The 23,997-nt window shown below is 40.4% G+C and overlaps 2 protein-coding genes across 12 annotated transcripts in view; both read right to left on the bottom strand.

Annotated features, from left to right (window-relative positions):
- The window catches only part of LOC142558599 (endonuclease/exonuclease/phosphatase family domain-containing protein 1-like), a 75,707-nt gene extending 67,723 nt beyond the window's left edge, over window positions 1–7,984 (bottom strand). For 2 of the 5 annotated variants that reach the window (XM_075670762.1, XM_075670780.1), the window contains exon 1: window positions 7,763–7,984. Coding sequence is in view for 2 of the 5 variants with exons in the window: in XM_075670755.1 (XP_075526870.1) it covers window positions 2,449–2,454 (6 nt within the window). In the remaining 3 variants the exon portion in view is untranslated. Of the gene's footprint in view, window positions 1–2,448; window positions 2,648–7,205; window positions 7,225–7,762 lie in introns of those variants that run through there. The other 3 variants (XM_075670787.1, XM_075670755.1, XM_075670769.1) reach the window with 3 other exon arrangements.
- A 619-nt stretch (window positions 7,985–8,603) lies between these two features.
- LOC142558564 (ras-related protein Rab-31-like) overlaps window positions 8,604–23,997 on the bottom strand; it is a 32,039-nt gene continuing 16,645 nt past the window's right edge. For 4 of the 7 annotated variants that reach the window (XM_075670730.1, XM_075670738.1, XM_075670701.1 and 1 more), the window contains 2 exons: window positions 20,249–20,341; window positions 13,480–14,025 (listed from right to left, as the gene is read on the bottom strand). In XM_075670730.1, the coding sequence (XP_075526845.1) occupies window positions 13,888–14,025; window positions 20,249–20,341 (231 nt within the window). In that variant the 3' untranslated portion in view covers window positions 13,480–13,887. Of the gene's footprint in view, window positions 13,442–13,479; window positions 14,026–20,248; window positions 20,342–23,997 lie in introns of those variants that run through there. The other 3 variants (XM_075670745.1, XM_075670714.1, XM_075670718.1) reach the window with 2 other exon arrangements.

Raw genomic sequence — 23,997 nt, 5'->3', positions numbered from 1 at the left:
ATGTGACATACAACATGGTTTCATGACAATAATTAATCACAAACTGTAAGATATTAATAAAACCTGCATAAATTAAATCTCCATGAAAGTTACCTATGTTGTTTACAGTATTGCTTCAGTGTTGTCCTAAGGATATTTGAACCAATCAATCACATCTGGCAATAATTTCACATGACATAAATATAATTTCATGTGACACAGATGGCAAGATCACGTATCCAGTGGTAGGGCAGGAGCCTATAAAAGCATATGTGCCCACAACGTAAGGCACACTACATCCCATTAGAAAGAAAACAAATAAGGAAACAACAAATGTGAAAGAATTTGAATTGAAAAGAAAAACACATTGTGGGGAAGTGGTTAAGTCGCACACATAGAACAAAAGACACAAGAGAATAGATGGACGTAAGACAATGACACAAGTTTAACACAGGTGGCATTAAACAGACAAAGTTATGACATGAAATAGACTGTAAGCTCCTATTCGAATCTTGTATTTGCATTCAGGATTGTGAAAATAGTTATATTTTTAAACGCAAGAAACACTAGTAGAATGGATGGATGTGCTGCAAGTCCAGCAGATCTGGACATGAATGGTCAATGTCATGAATGTCTATGTATCAAAAAACTGCACTTCCAATGGAAAATTCAAACTACCATGTGTGCAAAACAAAGCAAAATTTGAGATTCAAGAACTGAGTGCATATTTCCAAGAAGGAATCCCAAATAGGATGAGTGCTTCAAACAGCAAAGCTTTCTGGAGCATGACTGCCATAATAGCTTGCTCTCCATTTGTACACCACCACCCTACTGTTGGGCCAAAATAAACACTGATTAAAAGAACACACCTGAATCACCATTTCAACCATACTACAGCTTGCACATCATTTTTTAAAGAATAATGTATTGTTTCTCCAGCCACCAAAGGCAAGCGAAACATAATGCTGAGGTTTACACACTAGGAGGCAAAATTAGCTTTAGAAGACATTCACCCTGCAACTGCTGCTAAAGAAAAAGCAGGGAAAGAAGCTTCTGCTAATATTATCTTGATACGGTTATTAGTACAAAGAAAAATAATGGTATGAAGAGGAAATGCTTTAGTCTGCTCTATCTTTATTTAAGTTGATAATGAAAACTTTACAGTATCCCCCCAAATATTATAACAATGGTGTGGGCAAATGTTCGAAGTTTTGAATCTAAACTGAATATAGCATTGTCTTGCTGTTGCCGTATCAATGCATTTACACGGCCTGCACGTGGAGGGTTAGATGGTTTTTAGAGACACGCTGTGTGTTTGGTTGCAAAAACATCAAAACCAAGTGGATGCAAAGTAACACTGCACTCAATCGGCTCTGCAGGAGCAAGAGCATAGTTCTGGCTTCTGCTGCTGGCATGCACACTTTGCTCACACACATTAACATTCCTGCCGAGCATCTGTGTGCAAACCACATTCTGGTGCACACACTACGCTGGGAGGAACAAACTCTAACCATCAAGGTAAATTTATCTAATCCTCTCTTTGGGGCGCTTACCAACGCCGATGGCTTCCTTCAGTTTCATCTCATGCACAATTGAGATGCGGCAACTGCAAATGTTGTTAGAAGTGCACCCTAACCACGGCAGCTTTCTGAGGCGCCTTCAAGCAAAACTGCCAAATTTTTCTTTTTCGACTTCTAATCTTTCATTTTTTTTTTGGAGGGGGGGAGGGGTAACCATTTATTTAGTGTTTTAGGAAAGCTAGTCATACAGAAGCCATTCATCATCGGAAAGTTTCTTTGTAGCCAGGCTCTAAAAATGCTGAGAGGCTATTTGTACAGTTTTTTTAATGACAATTGGTGACCTTATGCTTAAATGTGGTCCTTTGTACCTGATTGTTAGCAGTCTTTTTTGCACTGGTCAATATAGGCATCGCGCCCAATTATACCAAAATATATATTTCTGCCGGAAATGTATGTGCCCCATGTTTGACTATTCAATATTTGATTAGATATTTGAAACTTACTATATGCATTCAATATGTATTTAAAAAGGTTTATATTTGCTCACCTCTATATAAAATATTTTCCATCCAAGGAAAAGTAAAGCGTGCGCAATGCATCTCAGTGCAAAGAAAATGAAATGAGCCAACAATAGTTTCTTGCTCTGTCAGTACGACAAATGGCTTACAAGTTACAGGACTGCATCACCATAAATCAGTCACAAAAAAGAAAGCAAAAAAAAGTGTGATCCACATTGTCAATACAGTAGCAGCTATGGAGATAATTTATTGTACTTCTCAGGCTACTTTGAAACTGAAATTACTTACATTTGTAGCACATATTTTCTAGAATTGTGATTTAGCACTCCATCTCTCAATAAGTTACTTCAGTTAAGCCTTTTAAACATCTATCAAATCATAAATGTCCCAAAAAGGAAGTATGAAAGAAAATATGAAAGCAAACTACTCACATTCATCCTCACCGATAATGAGCAATGACCATTGCAATATGTGCTTTGAAATGCAAGAAGTTACAACACAAGGGTTCAGGTAGAGCAGAAAAAGCAAAGGGCTACAATGACAGATCTCTTCCGACTCCCACAAAGTGTATGAGGACACACGAACTAAGAGCTCCAAGCCCTTGACAGCCTCCCTAGTGTTGGGCGATGACAAAGGTCACGACAACAACTTGTCAATGGCAGTGCCACGTTATCTTATTATCGGACAGCAGAGCGTCTGAAAGTCTTATCAAAAAGCTGCAGAGATCAAGTTCTGAGGTATACAACAACCATGTACATTTATTATCAGTTGTCAATAACATTACACTTTGGCCATACGACAGCAGGTATTATGTACTCGTTTGCTTCTGCTGCTGAGAAGACAGCAGTCGTTGGACAGTGCGACGAACTTCCTAGAGAATCCTCAACATTTAGACAGGTGCAGCAACTGACATACATGGTGACCATTTTGAAATTTTACGGAATTTAAAAAAAAAATTGTGTATCGCAGATAACACAATTCTAGTGCTTGAGCTGGAGGATTATTCAGAGAGGTGGACATTACTTGCAAGGAAAATGGAAACACATATTCAACTAATTAACAAAAACTCACTAATTAACTTCTTAATTACTTTACAACACATATTGCAATTATTAATTGTAGCTGGTGAGTTTGCAAGGCGTTTACACTTGGAATAAGTTGCCAGAATGACACCAGTTTGGAGATATGCACCATCAAACCCCCCACAAAAATACACTGTTCCGCTTAATTTTTTCAACTCTTTTATGCATTGAAGCAGAAAAGTTAATCGAATGCCCATATATATCGTCCCACACTTTCGGAAATAATACATCTCGAAACTGGAGTCCTGGAAATTAATTTCAAGTGAATATGTCTTGCAACCTCACCAACTAAAAATCATATTACTAAGATCTTGATGAAGGCTAGTTGGTTCATATTTAGAACTGAGGTTGAACAGCGCGAATAATAACCCGCCGTGGTTGCTCAGTGGCTATGGTGTTGGGCTGCTGAGCACAAGGTCGCGGGATCGAATCCCGGCCATGGCGGCCGCACTTCGATGGAGGCGAAATGTAAAAACACCCGTGCACTTATATTTAGGCGCACGTTAAAAAACTCCAGGTGGTCAAAATTTCCAGAGTCCTCCACTACGGCGTGCCTCATAATCAGAAAGTGGTTTTGGCACGTAAAAACCCCATAATTATAACAGTGCGAATAAAACAACGTCACCAGGAAACAAGTACCACAGACAAGCAAATCTCTGTGTTATTTGTTTCCTTGTGTCCTTGTTTTATTTGCGCTGTTCAACCTCAGTTCTAAAATTCATAAACTGCAATATGTGCCATACAGTAATAAATAAGTTAATTAGTGAATTTCTGTTAATTCATTAAATATGTGTTTGAATTTCTCGTTCTACAGGTTTTCCCGCTCAGTTTAATCCAAACGTCATTGAAAATAATCCAGGTGCCAGCCAATTTAATCTGAGCGCCAGCATTTTTAATCCAAGTGCCAATAATTTAATCCAGACGCCACCACATTTAATCCCAGCACCATCCGAATTAATCCGCGTGCCAACTCATTTAATCCTTGCGCCAGCCATTTTAATCCAAATGCCACACATTTTAATCCCAGTGCCAGTCAATTTAATCCTGTTGGAAATTCGTTGAGAAACGAATAATTCTTGCAGAAGAGGTCGTAACAGGCGTCATGAATGCCGTCTATTCATTCATGTGATCACCATATTGCCGTCAGCACTATAGGAGCAAAGTTGCCACGCTACCGGTGCCGTCATGGCTGCTTCAGAAACACTCCCGTGTGTTACACCGCTCGCTCATTTCCTCCTTTTCGAGTCGCATTTCCGAGTGACAAGAGTGACCCACATAAATGAGTCAGAATCGTGACGGACATTACGCGAATTGGGTTGCGATCATGACATACGATTTCCTTTCCTATCGTCTTGCATATCGATCGACATCGTTCGCAAGGGTAAAAACTGGCTCATCATTACTCAGGCACTTGACATGATCACTAAGCGATTCAATATAGCTCATTAAGCTTGTGTCTTGCATACACTCTTATGCTTCCAACCAACATACATATCAAACGAAATGGTTCTCAGAATGTAACAGCTTATTCTTGAGTGACATGACTAAGTCACTAGTGACCTACTCGACGTCACCGCCGTCGCACATCTTCTAACCTGCCTACTAACATATCGAAAGAAATCACTTTCAAAGCTTAAAAACCTGCTCCCTATCATTGACTCCAGTGACGTGATCACTAATGAAACTCGTGACGTCACCACGCTTCTCATGTATGCACTATCCTAAACTGCCGGCATGTTTATCAAACGAAGTGCATGGTTGGGTGAGAACAATGATGACATCATGTGAGTCACTAGTGATCACCTTATTGGCTGCGTGATAGTGAGCCGGTTATTACCCTTTATAAGCCACTCCGTTTGATATGCATGCCGGCAGTTTAGGATAGTGCATACGTGAGAAGGGTGGCGACGTCACGAGTTTCATTAGTGATCACGTCACTTGAGTCAATGATAGGGAGCAGGTTTTTAAGCTTTGAAAACGATTTCCTTCGATATGTTAGTAGGCAGGTTAGAAGATGTGCGACGGCGGTGACGTCGAGTAGGTCACTAGTGACTTAGTCATGTCACTTAAGAATAAGCTGTCACATTCTGAGAACCATTTCGTTTGATATGTATGTTGGAAGCATAAGAGTGTATGCAAGACACAAGCTTAATGAGCTATATTGAATCGCTTAGTGATCATGTCAAGTGCCTGAGTAATGGTGAGCAAGTTTTTACCCTTGCGAACGATGTCGATCGATATGCAAGACGATAGGGAAGGAAATCGCATGTCATGATCGCAACCCAATTCGCGAAATGTTTGTCACGATTCTGACTCACTTATGTGGGTCACTCTTGTCACTCGGAAATGCAACTTGAAAAGGAGGAAATGAGCGAGCGGTGTAACACATGGGAGTGCTTCTGAAGCAGCCATGACGGCACTGGTAGCGTGGCAACTTTGCTCCTATAGTGCTGGCGCCAATATGGTGATCACATGAATGAATAGATGGCATTCATGATGCCTGTTACGACCTTTTCTGCAAGAATTATTCGTTTCTCAATGAATTTCCAACAGGATTAAATTGACTGGCACTGGGATTAAAATGTGTGGCATTTGGATTAAAATGGCTGGCGCAAGGATTAAATGAGTTGGCACGCGGATTAATTCGGATGGCGCTGGGATTAAATGTGGTGGTGTCTGGATTAAATTATTGGCACTTGGATTAAAAATTCTGACGCTCAGATTAAATTGGCTGGCACCTGGATTATTTTCAATGGCGTTTGAATTAAACTGAGCGGGAAAACCTGTAGTACCATCCACCTCTTCAAATAATCCAGCTCAAACACAAGACTTATGCTATCCAGCACAGGCAATTTTTTAAATTTCTGTAAAAACTAAAGGTCATCTTCCCGTAAAATGCACTAAATATACACCGGAAGGGAATATACATTATTCAGCAGAAAACAAAACTCATCACAACTAAGACTAGCCACCAGAGTGATCACTTCACAGGTGCACAGATGAGCTAGCAGTTGGGACAAGTTATTTGGCATGTAGTAAATGTGGCAGAACAGGTTTCGCATTGCATCTCTGCAAGCAAAAATGAAGCATAATGTTGAAATCAAACATCTATGAATTTGTACAAACAGGTCCTGAAGGCAATGACATCAGTAAAGGTGCCCGAGCATACAATATTAAAGGGATTATGTTCCCCACATTCAATTTCAGAGGATATTAGAGAGAAAACTGAACTACACTTTGTGATGAATAATATCTCAATGGCAAAAGGTACAACAGTTGTTCCCTAATTAGGCAAATGCGAGAAATACTTGCTTTACTAGATCTTGCCTTTTCTTTGGACTTTTTACAGACATCTGTCTAGGATTCTATTTGAAGTTATGCACCCAGCTCGTAAATCCCATGAACAAAACTTTTTCCATGGAACCTGCACCAAATGTATGGTGAGGAAAAGCCCAGCAGGGAAGATATTGACAAACTAAACGTAAAGACCGGAATATTAACAAAACTATCCCAATAACCTGTAGGTGAAATTGGTCTTGCAGTACACTTGGCTTATTTTTTTCCCGGCCAAAGCAATTACATACACCTTCAAGCACTACCAAATACATATTCAATAAGCCCATTATAAGTCACATTTGTGTACAAACACACTGCTAGAAAAGCGGGTTTTGCATAAATAGTTAAACAAACACCGCCATACCACTTGATGATGTGGTTATTAATGACAGTAATGTATTGCAACTGCGGTAATTTAATGTTTACTGGCTCAGGCGCAGCTGACGTCAAAGAGCGCCAATGAAAGTTTGGTTCTGCGCGGGCCTACGAACGATCATCCGTATCACCGTTATAGCCATGGTGATGGGATTGCTAAATGTGCGAAGACTCGGTGGTGTTCTACATGCGTAAATTCGGCTTTACAAACATTTTCACAATATCAAATTATTCTTTAAAGTGCATTCCATGTGTCAGTAGTAGTACATATGTTGGGAACAACTAAATCCAGGGTAAAACCTTATTCACAAGTCTTCTAATAGCCACGATAAGGAAATGGGCGTTGGACACAATGTAACCAAATGACCAGTAAAATATTAGCAGCTCATCAGTACTTCTGAAATCCGAGTAAACGGTTTCCAACAGACATGATAGCAGCAAGTCGCCAGACTTCCTTGTAAATCACGATCCGGTCTGCCAGCTCAAAACATGTATGCAGAGAAGATATAGTGAGGAAAACAAGCCGTAAACACTAAACAATATGAATGTAGAGTGTTAAATGAAACACTCGGAACAGTTGGACTGCGCAAAAGACCTCGCATGCGATTAGCGCACGGCAAATAAAATGACTGCAAGCTATCGCATGACAGAAATCGCCATGATAACACTAACAAACATAACAGCCTATCATACTAAAGACTGGTCATACGTACACGGAGAAGAGCTTAGAGTCGGGTAAGAAGTGAGAAATGCGATGTTTGTACGGGCAACGAAGCCCATCATTTGAAACACAGTCCGAGCTCTTATTATACAAAAGCGAAATGATCAGAAACCAGTATGATCGCGAAAATCGAAGTTTTCTCACACATGTTCGGCGACTTCTTTATTTCTCATATATTTTTTAGCGCAGCAACACGCTCAGTAGACAAGGAAATATTCACAATAAACGTACCGAGTGCTGCAATCTTTGCCTTCGGTGCTAGGTGCACATTGCGATGTTTAGCAACATACTATTCATTGAACTATCACAAAACGGTATGATCGTGATTAATATATATTTAAAGCCGCTAGCAAACAGCCTTAAGAAGAAAGTTTACAACGGCACCGACACCACCACCCTTACTTCACCAAGCGCACACCTTCGTACAAACCAGAGCAGCTGACATTTTCGACCTTCGCGACACCTGCCGGAGTTTTTGCTTCTCTACGACTGGCTATGCGTACTTAGGCAGAGCACGATGCACGGCTCTAGTCCTATGTCTAGCCGCTCACGGTCACGAAGATCGATCACGATTAAAATGAAACTAGATCGTTCGCACATCGGCACTACATTAATTATTCTGTTTAGGAGAGGCAAATTGCCTGTAGGCTATGTTGAGAAACTGCCAGTCAATGGTCGCGCTGCATATTAATCGATTCAGCGTCTTCTCCGCGGCAGTTTTTAAAGTGATCATAGGCAGGTATTTTTGTTAACTAGCTTGCGGAATTTGCAGAGGCCGGCTGTTATTGGCATACTCATTTACATTAGTAACAGCCTTCAAACGTATTAATAAAAAAAGTACCTGCTATATTGCAGAGGCTCTTGATATTAGGTAGCTGTTGCAGTATTCGAAGATTATCGAGAAAACATGCATGAATCAATTTTTGCTTTCAGCAAGCCGTATTCTTCAGCATACATGTATGTTAACATTTTATACGTACCTGTTGTCATGCGGAAACGATATAATTGGTTCGCGGAAGTATTCCGGTGTGTATATTTTTCTTTTTTTCCCATCAATCAGTAAACACATAAATGAAGGCTCCTTGTATACAGCACAATTTTATTGCACATTCACACATTAAAAAAGGCCAGCCAGGGAACTGCACTCAACCTCTCATTGCAAAACAGACAACAGTGCTCAAAAGTGCACTTGCCCACCCCCCCATAACGTAATCAATAAAATATACTCCTCTTTTACACATTTGCGATATCTTCTAAATATTTTGCACAGCCCCGTTCAGTTTGTACTGCAAAAATATAAATACTAATGTACATGTCTAAGGCACTGTTGCATATCTAGTGACAAAAATACCTTAATGTATTTGCAATTCCAAGCTTGCATTAGTAGCATATGCTTATATTCCTTACCTAAGCTCCTGCTGTGGCCACAAGAGTGCTGCATGTGATGCATAGTCGACAAACAGCTTGAAGTTTTTCAAGTATATATGTTTCTAGCTCCAGCTGCATAATAATGATTTCAGTGCTTCAGTGTGCAATTCCAAAACAAACAGATTCTGCACTACTAATAAAATAATTAACAAGTCATCTAGCACGCTTAAATGTCAGCAAATTTTGGGCCTGGAACATACAGATACACATCCCCAAGGAAATTAACAACAGATGCTACAGACCATCAGCAACAGCCATACTAATAAAAGCCTAATACTATATTTTCTGTACAAAGGCTTACACAGATATGCAACTAACCTCAAAAATATGATTTGTGTATGAAGTCAAACAAAACAGTTAAATTAAGACAAACAGTAAGAGGCAAAAAGAAAAAATCATAACACAAACTTGAACCATAAAACAAAGCACTGCAGTGATACCAAATCTCAGTAAAGAAAAGGCAGTGGGTGGTCTAGAAAAACACCAACCAAACCACAGCAAAAGTTCTATAAATGTTGCCTTTCTGCCAGCACATCACATTAGCAATATTTTGTAAATAGATTATCACATGATAACACTAGTTCAAAATATTTGTCACTATTCTAACTGCTGTATACATATATATACTTCCTAGCTCCCAGAAGTATCAATTGGCCATTACAGCTGTTACAATCCAAACTCACTGCACTCTCAATATAAATAATGTACTGACCAAGTTCATGGTTTCAGCTGGCATGGGGCATCTTCCAAGTGCTGGCAATACTTTAGTCATATTGACTGGTGGTTTTTAGGTAAGCATAAACACTGGCTGCAGGAATACAGCTGTGCACATAAGGCAAATTTAACAACAACTTGTACTCTATAATGTTAAGTGCCTCTGCAAAGGAGGGCCACCGAAGAACAATGTGACATTTTTGTCAAGTACCACTATTGTCGGAAATCTAACAAAAACGTTTTTTTTTTTTTTTTCAATTCTGGGGTTTCACATGCCAAAACTATGATCTGATTATGAGGCACGCCATAGTGGGGGGCTCCTGACAAATTTTTACCACCTGGGGTTCTTTAACGTGCACCCAATGCACAGTACCACAGGTGTTTTTGCATTTCACCCCAATCTAAATGCGGCCGCCATGGTCAGAATTCGATCCCGCAACCTCATGCTTATAGCAGCACAACGCCAAATCCACTAAGCAACTATGGCAGGTCCAGAAACGAATGTTTTGAGCATGCACTTAGATAGAGAAAACATTTTTTTTAATCACTCAAACATTACTTTCTAATATCGATTTCTCATAATTCTAGAAGAAGGCTGTAAACTTCCAGTTTCATGGGACAAAAATAATCTCCACTATAAGAACAAGAACTGCCATGATTTTGTCACCACAGTACCAAAACTTACACATACACACACAAACTTGAATCTTAACAAGCTGTTTGTCATGATGATTTGCAAAAAAGACAGCAATGAAAATTCAGAGACTGAAGTGCAGTGTAGAGTGAACACACAAGCATGTGGCATGAGAGAATTTCCCTCAGTGGCAAGTTGGAAAGCACATGGCTCTGCAGCACATGATCTAACGCAAACAGAGCTGGTTTTTCTTGGCATGCTGGTACAGTGTGGGCCACTATTAAAGGGAACACCCAAATGTGCGGTTCTCACATCGTTGGCAATCTAGCTGCAAATGTTAGCTGAAGCTATGCACTGCATGGGGGTGTAGAAAGGCGCCAGAGCCACCAACCACAATTTACCTTGTGGTGGTGCAAAGCCATGCAATTGTATATTTGCCAGATGCAAAAATTTATACATGTTATAAACTTATGCTGTCTTTAACAGTGGGCTGTACTGTACAGAGTATAGGCATCCTTTCTGCTTGCAGCTGCAGATGGCAAATCCTGAGATGTGAGCTAAGTGTTCTTGTATTGGCTCTAATAGTAGACCACACTATGCAACACTAAACAGTAAATGAGTCTCTCAACCTTTCTGATGGCATCTGTACAATGATATAGAGACCAAGGACAAAATATTAGTTTTTAATTATCCTGGAAAAAATTATAATTTTTTTTTTTCTATTTGCCACTGGCTCAGACAGGAGAATGCCTAGCCATTATCACCCTTAGTGGCCAGTAGTAAGAATAATGTAGAGACAAGCAAATGGGACTGTTATACTATTACATGAGCTACTCTATTATTACACTCTAAACAATCCAAGCAAATGTTCGTTTCTTTTAAGAAAAAACCAAACAAACAAAAACAAATGAATCTTGTTTGAATTTTAAATACACAGTTGTGCAAAAAAAGCAACCAATCTACAGAGCAACAAATAAATGTTCCCGAGATAGTTGCTGTGTCAATAATTGTCAAGTGGTCAGAATTAATCTAGAGCTGTCCACTATGATGTCTATCATAGCCTTTTTGTTGCTTTGGGACCTTAAATCTCGCCAATTATATTTCCCATCCTATTGAATGCTTTAGTTTTCCGACATTGACGGGGAATACTCACTTGAATGAATCACTCTTAAAGCTAAAAATCTGCAGAATCATGCAACAAAATTTCTATTAACAGATTTCATAACAAACATTAGACAACCTTCATATGTTACAACAAAACATTTAGCAAGGTGCTTACTAAAAAGGAAACCGATGGAAAAGGATTGTCATCACATCACTAATGCCTTACAGACGTTCATACAAGACCCAGGGCTCTTTCATGGCTGTGGCATTTGTTATAAACTAAACTGCGCGGTTTAATGTCCCAAAGCTGCACAATACACTATGAAGGCCAGCGTAGTGAAGAGCTCCAAATTAATTTTGACCCCATGGGTTTCTTAATGCGCATCCAAAGCACAGTACACACACATTTTGGCACTCCACCCCCCTGGAACACAGCAGCCTCATGCTCAGCAGCACAATGCCATAGGCACTTAGCCACTGCTGTGGATGGCATTTGCTGCAACTACGTGCAATAATGCACATAAGACCATTTGTAACATTTCGGTTTGACTGACTGTCACGAGTTCCTAAGAGAAAAATGCAGAGTCTTGGCTCACATGTCAGTTTTCCTGATAACACGTGTGTGTAGAATCAGAATGCACCAAAAATATGTGCATCCTACTGCTCACTCCCCTCTATGAAAAATCTTGTTTTACATGGCATGTTCTTTAAAACATTAAGCCATGAAAGCGCTGCTGTCAAGGTAGAATGTTGCTTGCAAAATGAATTATCAAGCTTATGAACTACACATTTCTAAAAACTTTCATTAGAGAATCTAAGAAAAATTAGTTTAGCCTAGCATTCAGAGCCTCACTAATGAGTGATTCAAGATTTTCCTTCAAGCTATTTGTGTGAAATAAAGCCGCGACAGTCAATCACAAAACACTTACAAAAGCAAATTCTTCTGCATGTAGCAAGAAAGTGGCCATGAACAATCAAGTGGATACCATACGCACACATCACAAAAGACACAGCGAGTAAAGTCTGTCTACAAGTAAAGTGATTTACTATATAAAAATATTTTCATTAAATAAAGGCATTAAACACATTTATAAATAAAAATAAAGCTAATGTATTGTCTAAGCTAAAACAAAACCATAGAATGGTGTGAGCAAACTGCAGTATGCTACTGCAACACAGTGAAACAGTGTTCACCGATATTTACTTTGCTTTTCACACATATCAAATATACGTCTAAAAAATGAAGTTCTGTACACCAGTATACAGTCAACATGTAAGCCGCCAGTTCACTGCAGTGACTGAATTTCAGACATGGGAAAGCACTGCTTACCACAGGTGTAAAATAATTTCAAAATATTTAACTTATGAGAAAGTAGCCTACCCAGAAGCAAGACCTCCAGGTGTTTCCATTCTAAAGTATTTTATTTCTCTGGGGTGTCCCCAAAGATAGTATACAGTGTGCCCTCCATGTCTATGAAAAACGGACCTATGACTTGTGCTAATTACAGCGAAGTGAATAATTCCTCATGGCAGTGCTTACGACATATGGCCTTTTGTGCATATCCTTTACAAGGCTGTGCGAAACCAGATACAGCACCTTTCCAGATCTGAGTAACAGAAAGGTCGTGTAAACAAAGTGTTAGCTGTTTTTGATACTATAAGTATCATATTTTACAAGAGGTTCAGGTGAAAGACGAAAGATGTACAGTTGCAGCGCTAAACAAAAAGCACATCACAGCACAAAAATGGAACATGACCAAGCACAATGGCCAAAATGTGCGTTAAACTTCCAACAGCGTGGACATGTTCAGCCTCGTGACTCAGAATGCACGAGGCTTGTGGCAAGCTTCAAGCACAAGGAGCAAGGCAATGGGCCCTTCGGCAACCAAGGCCCATTTGTTCCTTATGTCTCTGCACCAAGATGCGTGGCTTCAATCCTCAGCTTCAGCAGCACTTCTTGCTCACATTCCTTTTGAGGCTAAGCTTCAGTTCTGGTTGCCGTACTCCTTGGGGTACGGGCACCTTCATGGCTTTAATTTTACAGGAAAAGAAAAGAAAAAGAAGCAAATGGGAAGGACAAGTTTAATGAGTATTAGGCACATGAAAGAAAATTACACTTGTGGCAAAAAGTAGTAGTCAATATATCGGGTGATCCAATTTAACTGAAACAGGTTTTTTAAAAATAGCATTGAACCAATACAATAATGCTTTCTTCACTATTCGTTCTTTCAGTATGTCGGGTGCTACATGGTTAAGCAGCCAGTAACAGTGTTTGTTAATCATCAAAGATATGTTAATTAGTTTTTGCCATAGTCGGAGGAGGACGCTGCAAGAGGCAAAAGAAATTTACATAATTTTAAAAACACCATCCCCTGTTAAGGTATGCGTCAACAAATCTTCCTGTTTTGTTGCTTCAATACCAAACCAGAGCGTACAGGCAGCACTGGAAGCACTGCCCACGTTATTCTCGACACTGTCATGACGTAAAGCAGCTTGCTGCGATGACCTGCTGAGGTGCCCAATCTGTCGTTGCACGTTTGTACAGCAAGAGATGGTAGATCCCCAAGACATGGGCTAGGTGAGATAAGATAAGAGGTGCACACAGATGGTCAACCTGTTGACATAAAGAATCCAAATGAGGCAGGAAGCATCTTGTGGGAAATTCTTCCAGCACACTTCATGCACCTTGTTTACCAATCAAAGCAAGAAAAGGTGAGTTTTTGTCGCTAACTATCTTAACAATGGATGGTGTTACCACATAAATTGCTTTTGCCTCCTGCAGTGTCCTCCTCCAATGCTATCATTGCAATGTTGGTATTAAAATCAGTAATTCAAAAGTTCATTAATCAATGTTAGTTAATCGGTAAATGGACTATGAAGGTGACTCAACGACCTAGTTTCCGGCGTGACAAAAGAACAAATGGCGAGGGATCACCACACCGGTTAAATTTTATATTTTAAAAATCAGTTTCCATTAAAATAGAAAAGCTGTTTTTTTTTTGTGCGTGTGTGTGTTTAGGTGCATGCATGTGCATGCAAGTGTTTGTGTGCCTATGTGTGTGTGCACGTGTGCGTGCATGACAGTGCTGATTTTAAAGTAGGGACAGCACTGTGGGGGGGGGGGGGGTATTCCGTAAGTGTCCACCTAGTAGACTGTCCATTTCTGCTGCTGCTGAAGAGCCAATTGGCTGGTCTTGGGTATGAGCGAGAAGGATACCGATGCACACAGCCAGCCTCCTTCTCACTCGTACAGCTCCAGCCAATCAATGGAGCCCAAAATGGACAGTTCACTAGGTCAGCTCTTACAGAATACCCCCCTCCCCTCCCTCCCAGGTCAACAAAGAAGTGACTACAAGTAACATCTATTTCAGCACAGCACCACAGATGTACGAGAGTTCATTTGTGTCCCTAATTTCCCCGGTCAAACAAAGGTTTAAGGTTCCAGCTCTGAGTCAATTCAATATTTTCATAAACTACAATGATTTTTTTTTAAAAATGTGCTTTCTCCAAAGCACTACAGACTAAAACATTGTGTCTGCTTCAAGGAATCAACAATTTTAACCTTATGCAGCCATTTAATAGCCTACTAGCCTATTCATTGGGTGGAACTGCAAGCAGCCTACTAGAGGGTGCCAGCAATAAGCCCCAGCTGAGACTGTTTTCCTACTCCTCATCTGGGATAGCATGCTATGTACCGTCTTCAGGCTCACATCATCAGTTCTAATTAAAATTATTGTTTCCTTCTCTCCAAATAGAATGATTTGAAATAGCTGTAGAACTCTGACCACAGTTGTATGGCTAGGTGGACTTATTACCATCACACTTGTGAGCTGTAGTACGACACATTACTACATAAACAAGACTAAAGGAATTAAATATATAGCACAGAGAAAAGGGAGAGGGGGTGATGAAGAATATATAGTTATATGTTGATTCGCAAAAATAATTGACTATGTCCCTTATTTTTACAGCGGCAACACTCATTTTTAAGTAAATGATGTACGATATATGTATAGCAAAACTTCTCGGAACATAAACATATATCTAAGCTGTCACATATACATAAAATAACAGGTCCTGTCATCCCAACTACCTGTATAAAACGGGTACTTTTTTTAGCAGATGAGAGGGTAAAGATGCATCAAATAAAAACAAATGAACATGGTGTGCTTGTATCTAGGGAATACAGTAGAACCTCCTTATAATGAAGTCTCATCAGTGCCATAAAAACTGTCACTGTCTAAGAATTCTCGTTATAATAGCAGTCACCAATTTAGTCATTTATACAGGAAGAAATTTTGTTTGGACAGATACAGTTGATCCTCATTTAAAGCAGTGTAAATTTACACTTGGCCAATAAGTACACTCGTGAGCAAAAGTATACGGACCACAGGGTCGTTGATAAAACTAAAATTTCTTTGTAATTGACGTGCATAAACTGAAATTGACGAGTACACTAGAAAGTTTATAACATCAAGTTTGGGCTGCGGTCCTCAATTTAAAAATGTATTCACAGGCAGAGGAAAAAATCGGCTTTATCGCGCAATCCCTGGTCTGTATATATTTGCTCATGGGTGTACTTATCACTCTCCCTGAAATGCTGCAATAATGTCGGTCTATTCTGTTTCTCTCATTCATTGTTTCTCACAATGAAAACCAAATAACCAAACAGAAAAGGCACACACAAAAAAACTAACACCACAAGCATTATGCCTTTTTCATGTGCCCTCTATGTGGGGTTGTTTGGTTTATGCTGTGATTGAGAATGAAGCATTACCAACTAGCTCAATTTACCTTCCTTTAAAGGGACACTAAAGGCAAATACTAAGTCGACATGGACTGTTTAAATACCATTCCAGAAACCTCGCAATGCTTGCTTCGTGCCAAGAAGAGACTTAGTTTACGAGAAAATTGAATCTGAAGGGTCCAAATACCTTTTTTGAAATTCAAATATCCCACCACCTAATTGAGCAAGTGGTGACGTTGCATACAGCATCACCACCCTTTGCAGCCGTCGGTGAGTAAAACTGCCCCCGAGAGACGGCGATACCGCGCCAAGACAGAGCAGTTGACTCACCGCTGCAGCTGCTTTTTGGTCAAGTAGCGTAAACCATTCGGGCATCCCGCGACATCACATGGATCATATTTGGGGTTTTACGTGCCAAAACCACTTTCTGATTATGAGGCACGCCGTAATGGAGGACTCTGGAAATTTCGACCACCTGGGGTTCTTTAACGTGCACCTAAATCTAAGCACACGGGTGTTTTCGCATTTCGCCCCCATCGAAATGCGGCCGCCGTGGCCGGGATTTGATCCCGCGACCTCGTGCTCAGCAGCCCAACACCATAGCCACTGAGCAACCACGGCGGGTGACATCACATGGAAGTTGAATTCTCTGCTACTTGCCGTTCGTGCAAGTTTTGTGAGCCAGCAGAACCAGCGCAGCACTATGCGATAACTGAATTACAGAAACACTGAAGCGTGGGCGGCACGGAATTGAGCGAAAACGAAACCTTTCTACCACCTGCATCGATGCCAAGGGTAATTACAATGAGTTCTTTTTTCTAAATATAAAATAGAACTGGACAAGTAGCATTTTATTTCATCTTATAATACAATACAATGATGTTTTTTGCAACGAGCGGTTGAGTACTAGTGACAGAATTTAACTAAGGAGTGCTTTCGTCATCGGGCAAGTACTTGAATTTCCCTGGGGAGTCCCTTGTCATGTCCTTCATTTACCTCAATTTCTCTATTATTAAGGCTCTGTTTGCGATAATATTGATGCCTTAGCGATTCTCGAGCACTAATCTATCACATTAGCTTGACTTAATATTTGCCTTTAGTGTCCCTTTAAACACCATTTCTACAATTCCTTTTAGACATACTTCAAGCTACACAAGCAGGCTGATGAAATTGTCCCGTCTTTTTTGCATTCATTGCTCACAGCTCAGATTATGTGAAAAGCTGCGGTAATCTGACTCCCCTTCACTTTTCCTTGGTAACCTCGTCATCACCATCCAGCAGATTTTTGATGGCAGCACAGGCGTGAAAGACTCGGTTGAGTATTGTCTGATGAGTACGCCAGTTGTTGGGGTTTATAATACTGCACAAAATTTTAAGGATGTAAGAGTCCTCTATATGCATGAAGCTTGATAGTAGTTTGTGACCTTGCATATCACTATGGACTGCACAATCATTATTGCGGTCAGATGCAGAAACATCAATACAGAAGTCTGTGGCTTTTTGGAAGCAACCCGCAATGGTCTTAATAACATACCAATATAGTAAATAGGCTTCCTCATTGCAGTAAAATACATGGATGTCTGTACAAGATTATTTAGGGCAGCGGCTACTCTTCATTACACCTGTATATTCACAACTTGTGGTTTCACCGTAAGAAGGTTCTACAGTATTGCACCAGCTCAACCTCCTTACAACTCCGTCATGGGGTAAAAAGTGATCGCTATAAGAGAACCTTGCCAAGGGCTGACTTGTCCTCAAACTCAAAACGCAGTCAACAAGATGATAGATTGACTATTAACTTTTGAATGTAACAAATCACATTCATTGCCAGAAATTGCTAACTATGATCTTTAGTAGTGTTGGCCTCATGATACATCAGGTTTGGGAGGCTAACTGCACATTTACGGAATGCAACCTAGCAAGGGGAACACGCAGTTGTACTGCACGCTAACAGTTTAACTTATACGTAACCTCCATCACAAGTTCGGTCCACTAAGCTCATGCTTCCGTTCTGGATTTCTACTGCACTGACTACCTCTGTCACTTTAAGTCTGGTGCAAATGAAGGTGGACACAATCAGTGCGAGTAGCCACAATAAACTGACACTCACTTCAAAAACCAAGCTGGAAAAAAATAATTTAAAATAAAGCAAGTGCTTAAAGCTTTTCAAGAACCATTAAGAAATAAAAAATGAAGATTATGTTAAACTTGTGCACGTGGCCATACAGTCTTTAAAGGGACCCTGAAACGATTTTCTACAAACGTACTGAGTCGTTAGAATAGGTCCTTCTGATCATTAATTGAAACATCTAAGTGCTCCGCGTAAAGCATGTAATTTATTATAAGGTTTTAAAAATGGACATCGCCGCCAATCGCAGCACACTGCTCGGCGAAATTTTAAGCCACCCCTACCCATATGACGTCAGTGGGGCGAGCTATTTGATTTGCTGACCAGGGTGCGTGGTCGATAAGTTTTCCAACTTTATGGTAAACAAATGATGTTCGTAATAGTTGGAATGTTAGTTAATTTGTTTTTATAAAAAGTAAGTAACATAAAGAGAATGCACAAGAACAATATTTCAGTACGCTTAAGCACTTCCGGCACACTGCAAGTGTCATCTGCTTGTGTTACAACGTGCTCCGTCTTTGACGAGACCTCCGCAGTCAGTGTCGGTCTGTCTTTTCGCAAGCGCTATGATTCGACTTTGCTGCGTTGTGGACTGCAAATGTAGCGACTGGCAATAGGTCAAGCTGCGATATTGTGTCCTTCTGCAAGCCAGTAGACGAGCGGACTGGCTGCAGCGCATTGGACAGCCGCTATCCGATGGGCGCCAGGATTTGCGCGATTGCAGCCGTCACTTTACACCGGAAGATTACTAATGCAATAGCGTTTCGCGAGTCCGGTATTAGGGTAAACGCAAGCGCAAGGGGACAGGGCCTGGCCGTGTCCCATTGCGTGTCGTTTCAGGGGATGAACAGAAGCACAAATGTGAATGGTCTGCACAGTGCAGCCACTTGGTGGCATAGAGCTCAACCACACACATTAGCAGTAACAAAAAGTATTCTTCTTTGCTGCTGGCGTAAATTTTTCGCAGGAGTGTAATCGTTAACACATTGTTTTTGGTAATGTTTAAAATGTTTACACTTGGTTAGAGCAATATTAGCTCTTTCTTTGGCTGGTTAAGCTCTGCGCCAACGGGTGGCTGGACCGTGGAGACCGATCAGGCAGCTCACGCACGTCTACGCTTCATCAATTCCTTCATCAGCTTGAGTGTTTATGCTTCCACCGTTCGGTCAAAACGTTCTGCTAATGTGTGATTACCGGAATACCAGACATGTTTGGCGCTACGACAGAATGCTCGCAACGCACGCTGCTTCGATAGCTCTCACTTGGGGTTGACGGCCAAGCCGCTAGCGGAGACGTTTTGCACGGGTGGGGGCGGGCTCCAAAGCAACTGGTAGTGGACAATGTGACGTCGCATCGTGACACAGAACCAGTAAAGACAGAGCTTAGCCGCGATCGCTCGGCGAACGAGTTGAGGAGGAAAAGCATGGAGGAGGAGGGTAACTTGTAATCGCTTGTAGCTCCATTAATACGTAACACTTCACTTAAATTGTGGTGCGAATGTTCTACTTAAGCTGTACCCTACACGTCTACAAAATTTGTCTGAACCGTTTCAGGGGCCCTTTAACGAGGCACTTGGTTCTCAGTGCATATGGTACAGTGTGCAAGGTAATAAGGTAGGGAACTTAAAATTTGAAACAGTTCCAAAGATCACCATAAATACTCTCTTATGCATTGATCATCTCCCGTCAACTTCCAGGCATACATGCTAGCAAAGCTTCTGATGTGTATCCCATATTACAAGCCAACTGGCAGTGGCACAGCTGTGTTACAGTTCAGTTCATTCTAATCAAACTGGAAAATAATCCAAAATTTTCTTCCAGGTATTGGTTATTGAGAAATTGTGCATGCTCAGAAAGAAAAGTATAACAGGGGCTGTTATAAGCGGGTTCGACTGTATGACAATATTTTGTGGCTGGAATAGTCCGTCTGTGCTCACTTTTACACAATATATTTTTTACTCACCAATTCCCATGAAAAGTTCCTGGATATTAGTGGCCTTAAGAGCACTAGTCTCAACAAAAACTGCGCCATGCTGGTGGGCATATGACTCTCCAGCTGAAAGGGGCACATGCACAAAAAAGAGCAGATGTAATATGTGTCACAAAACAGATGAAAATTATTTCAAGCTGCAATGCCAACACAGACTACCTGCAACACACAGATTAACCAGTGTAGACAGTTGCCACACATTCTTACCAATATGCACTCATGTGTTCCATTTATTCTGCCTCACATATAATGACATCTAATTTAGTAGTGCCCAAACTGCAAAACACTGCTGATATTACAACACCCAGGCTCACCTATGGTACCACCCTAGTACCTCAAATAGCATACATAGTTGGCCATAAAGCGTGCTTTTTTCTTAAGGTCCCAATATACAATGATGTAAAAAAATTGTCAAATTTGATCAAATACCATTTCAAAGTGTATAACTGAATTTTACGTGTTGGTAAATAAAATCAAATGGAAATCAAGGTACATTTATCTTAATAATGTTTGCAGTGTAAAATATAGACAGCTTCATTCTGAATTGATAAATCAGATATTTATTCAGTACATCAAGCAGGATGCACATAAAGTTGACCCTTTTGCATAGATATTGTTTACAAAAGTTATAGTAATTCTAAGCTTGATACACGCACAAGAACTCCGCCAACAAAACAATAACTCAGTGCTAACGTGAAGAACAAAGATAGGAGTGCATGTAACAAGTGCCATCTCCCAACTAAAATTTTATTCGTACCTACCCAAAATACATACACATACAAAAGGAAAAAAACTTATAAAGCAGACTTCTGTTAATTTAACCCCGAAGAGACCGGCGAAATTGATCGAATTATCCAGCGGGTCGAATTAAACAAGATGAAGAAAACAACGCCAAAACACAGTGCCGATTAATTAAGCAGTATTTACTTGATTCAAACACGCCCCCGAATCAAATGCATGCGTGCTTTCTGAGTCCAAAGTAGAAAACTAACATATAAATGGCATTGAAGCTCCTAAGCAAAATATAAACATAACACGCACCCGATGATGTAGAAAGAAAAATGGGCAAGGGTCTACTATGTGTTGCACAATGGTGGCAAGTTTCCTTATGTCCGCTACACCGCAATACAGCCGTGCTATGCAGTAAAGCATACAAACGCTACAAAGGTTTCACATCCGATTGCGCCGTGTAGGCAATTTCTGCCCCAATTGTCGTGGTAAAAAAAAAAATGGCACAGGTTAGAATCGGGCAAATAGTAATCGGACATTGTGAGCTACACCTATTACTTGAAAATATTCATAGGCTTGCTGAAAATAGGCGCTTCTGAAGAGAGATGATGCGTGTTCAATGTATTCATCGCCCCTAGCTTCGCCGGCCATTAAAAGGGGTCACTAATGGAGCTACATAGTAGGAGTCAAGCACGTGCATGCTGACTGGTCAGGTTCGAATTATCAGGCAAAGGCCAATTTCAGAATCGAAATAATGAAAGTTTGCTCACACAGAAATGGATGGGCGCTGGCCGGGACCTTCGGTCGAGATCAAGTTAACCGAAAAGTCGAATTAACCAGAGTTGAATTAATGGAAGTCTACTGTACCACAACACAGAATTACTTGACTTCTTGCTGTGTTGCAGTATATGTATTTCTTTTTCTCCCTTTCTTCTGTATGTGTGCATATTCCAGGTAAATCTGAATAAAATTTTGGTTGTGAGACAGCACTTGTGTTGCGTACTCCTATCGTTGTCTCTTGTTTTAGCGCTGAATTTTGTTTGTTCAAAGAATCCTATCAAACTAGCCTGATTTGATGCCTTAATTAAACAAAATAAGAACACATTATTTTTTAACCCAGCCCACCCCATGAATAAACTTTACTCAAATATTACTTTCCCAAAGTTTAGTTGCACTTTTGTGAACAGTATTAAACAGCTGCTACGAGTTCATCATAATCATGAAATTGCAATTCTCTAGAGTGCTTCTTCAAATAGCAAAACAAACAGATGACACTTGGAATGAGGCACAGTGAATAGATAGGGAATTTTGAGACTTCAAACCAGGGCTGCGAACTCGATAGAAATTTCTTCAGATTAAGGTAATTTTCAGGTCCAAGTGGGAATAAGGAAAATCTTGCTAGTTTGAGGGAAACATTGGGTTCCGTATATAGCTGGAATTTTAAAGGTAATTTATATTTTTTTCCAAGATAACGTCGAATATCAGCAGCTTTGGCTATGTTTGGGCTACCACCTCCAGCTGTTTGGCGGTTTGTTCTGTGATCATCTCGTAACACTAGAGCCCTCGAACAATATTTTTCAGCAAAAATTAGCAAAAAAGAAGTTATTGAAGCAGTACATGTTCCGATGAGGTGCATTACATATAAGCGAAAGATGGGATTTCATTTGTCAGTTTGGATCTCTCCCAGTAACACTTCACCTTGCCAATTTGTTTGGCCACGGTTTTAGCCCACAGAACAAATTTTTGTGAAATGTGAGGTGTAAAGGCTATGTAATAATATTTCTCATCGTAAAAATGGACTTGATGACAAAAACAACAAATATTTAGCATTATGTAATTATTTGGACAAACGAGGGAAATTTCGACAGGAATAGAGAAATTTCATGCATCAGATAGGGAAATTCTGACTTTTCGTGTTGGCAGCCCTGCTTCAAGCTCACGTTTATGTACAGAATGTTTTCGTATGTTTGGGCCAGAACACTGTCATGCAGGAGCAAGATGTTTTTCTTTATTTTTTCTCATGGCTACACACAAATAATGCACGACAGGCACCCACTGTTGTAAGTTTTGGGTAGTAGGTAATCAATCAGTAGAACACCATTCCAATCCCAACTATTTATGGCCATGATATTTGCTGCAAAGGGCTATTTAAATTTTATGGGCAAACAATTTTTGTGCTTCCAAGTCTTGATCTCTTGCTTGCTATTAACCCCAAGAAGTTTGAGTGGAAGCTTCTTGTGTGTGACGTTGGCTGGGAGACTGCTGCGCTGAGCACTTCCTTGCTACATAGAGGCTACTTTACAGAGGTTTAACCTGCCCTGCTCGAGTTTTTAAAGTGAGACTGCAATTTGTACTACAAAGTACAAAATATACAAATGCACTATTCACCGTGAGAATAGGCAAAGTAACCATGTGGCAGGCTGTTGGAACCTGGCTCAGTGTGGATTACTCCTCAAATCAATTGCTAGCCATCAGTGCACGTGCATGTACAGCATGTGTATCTGTGACAACTTTGTTCCGTGAGTGTAGTGCCCTAATACAATTAGGCAGGCAGGCAGGCTAACGAACTTCAATATAATGAAATTCTCAATATAACGAAGTATTTACCTTTTCATAACCTATTGTTCATAGAACACCATACATTTAGAACCTCAATATAGTGAAGTGTGTTTGTATGCGATTTCAATATAATGAAATTTCACTGTCACCACAAAGGAATGCCGAGACAATAAATGGAAACTTCCGCGGACGCAGATGGTCAAATGATTGAATTACAAGCGGCTGTTTGCAAACGCATTTCTTAAATCGCGCACCACAAGACAAGAGCAACATCGAAGTGGAGCCAAGCTGCATCATGTTCTGTATGAAGTCCAAGTGTGATAAAATCGTATTGCGCCCACGCACTGTGTGCTTTAGGAACGAGTGAAAGTGTGTGAGGGTGAGACAAGAAAAATGGTGGCTACACATGTGATGCCTTCCCATGCAAGCAAAGG

Source organism: Dermacentor variabilis, chromosome 1, assembly GCF_050947875.1.
Source record: "Dermacentor variabilis isolate Ectoservices chromosome 1, ASM5094787v1, whole genome shotgun sequence".
Taxonomy (NCBI): Eukaryota; Metazoa; Arthropoda; class Arachnida; order Ixodida; family Ixodidae; genus Dermacentor; species Dermacentor variabilis.
The sequence above is the reverse complement of the archived record's forward strand: the minus strand, read 5'-3'. Positions and strand labels throughout refer to the sequence as shown.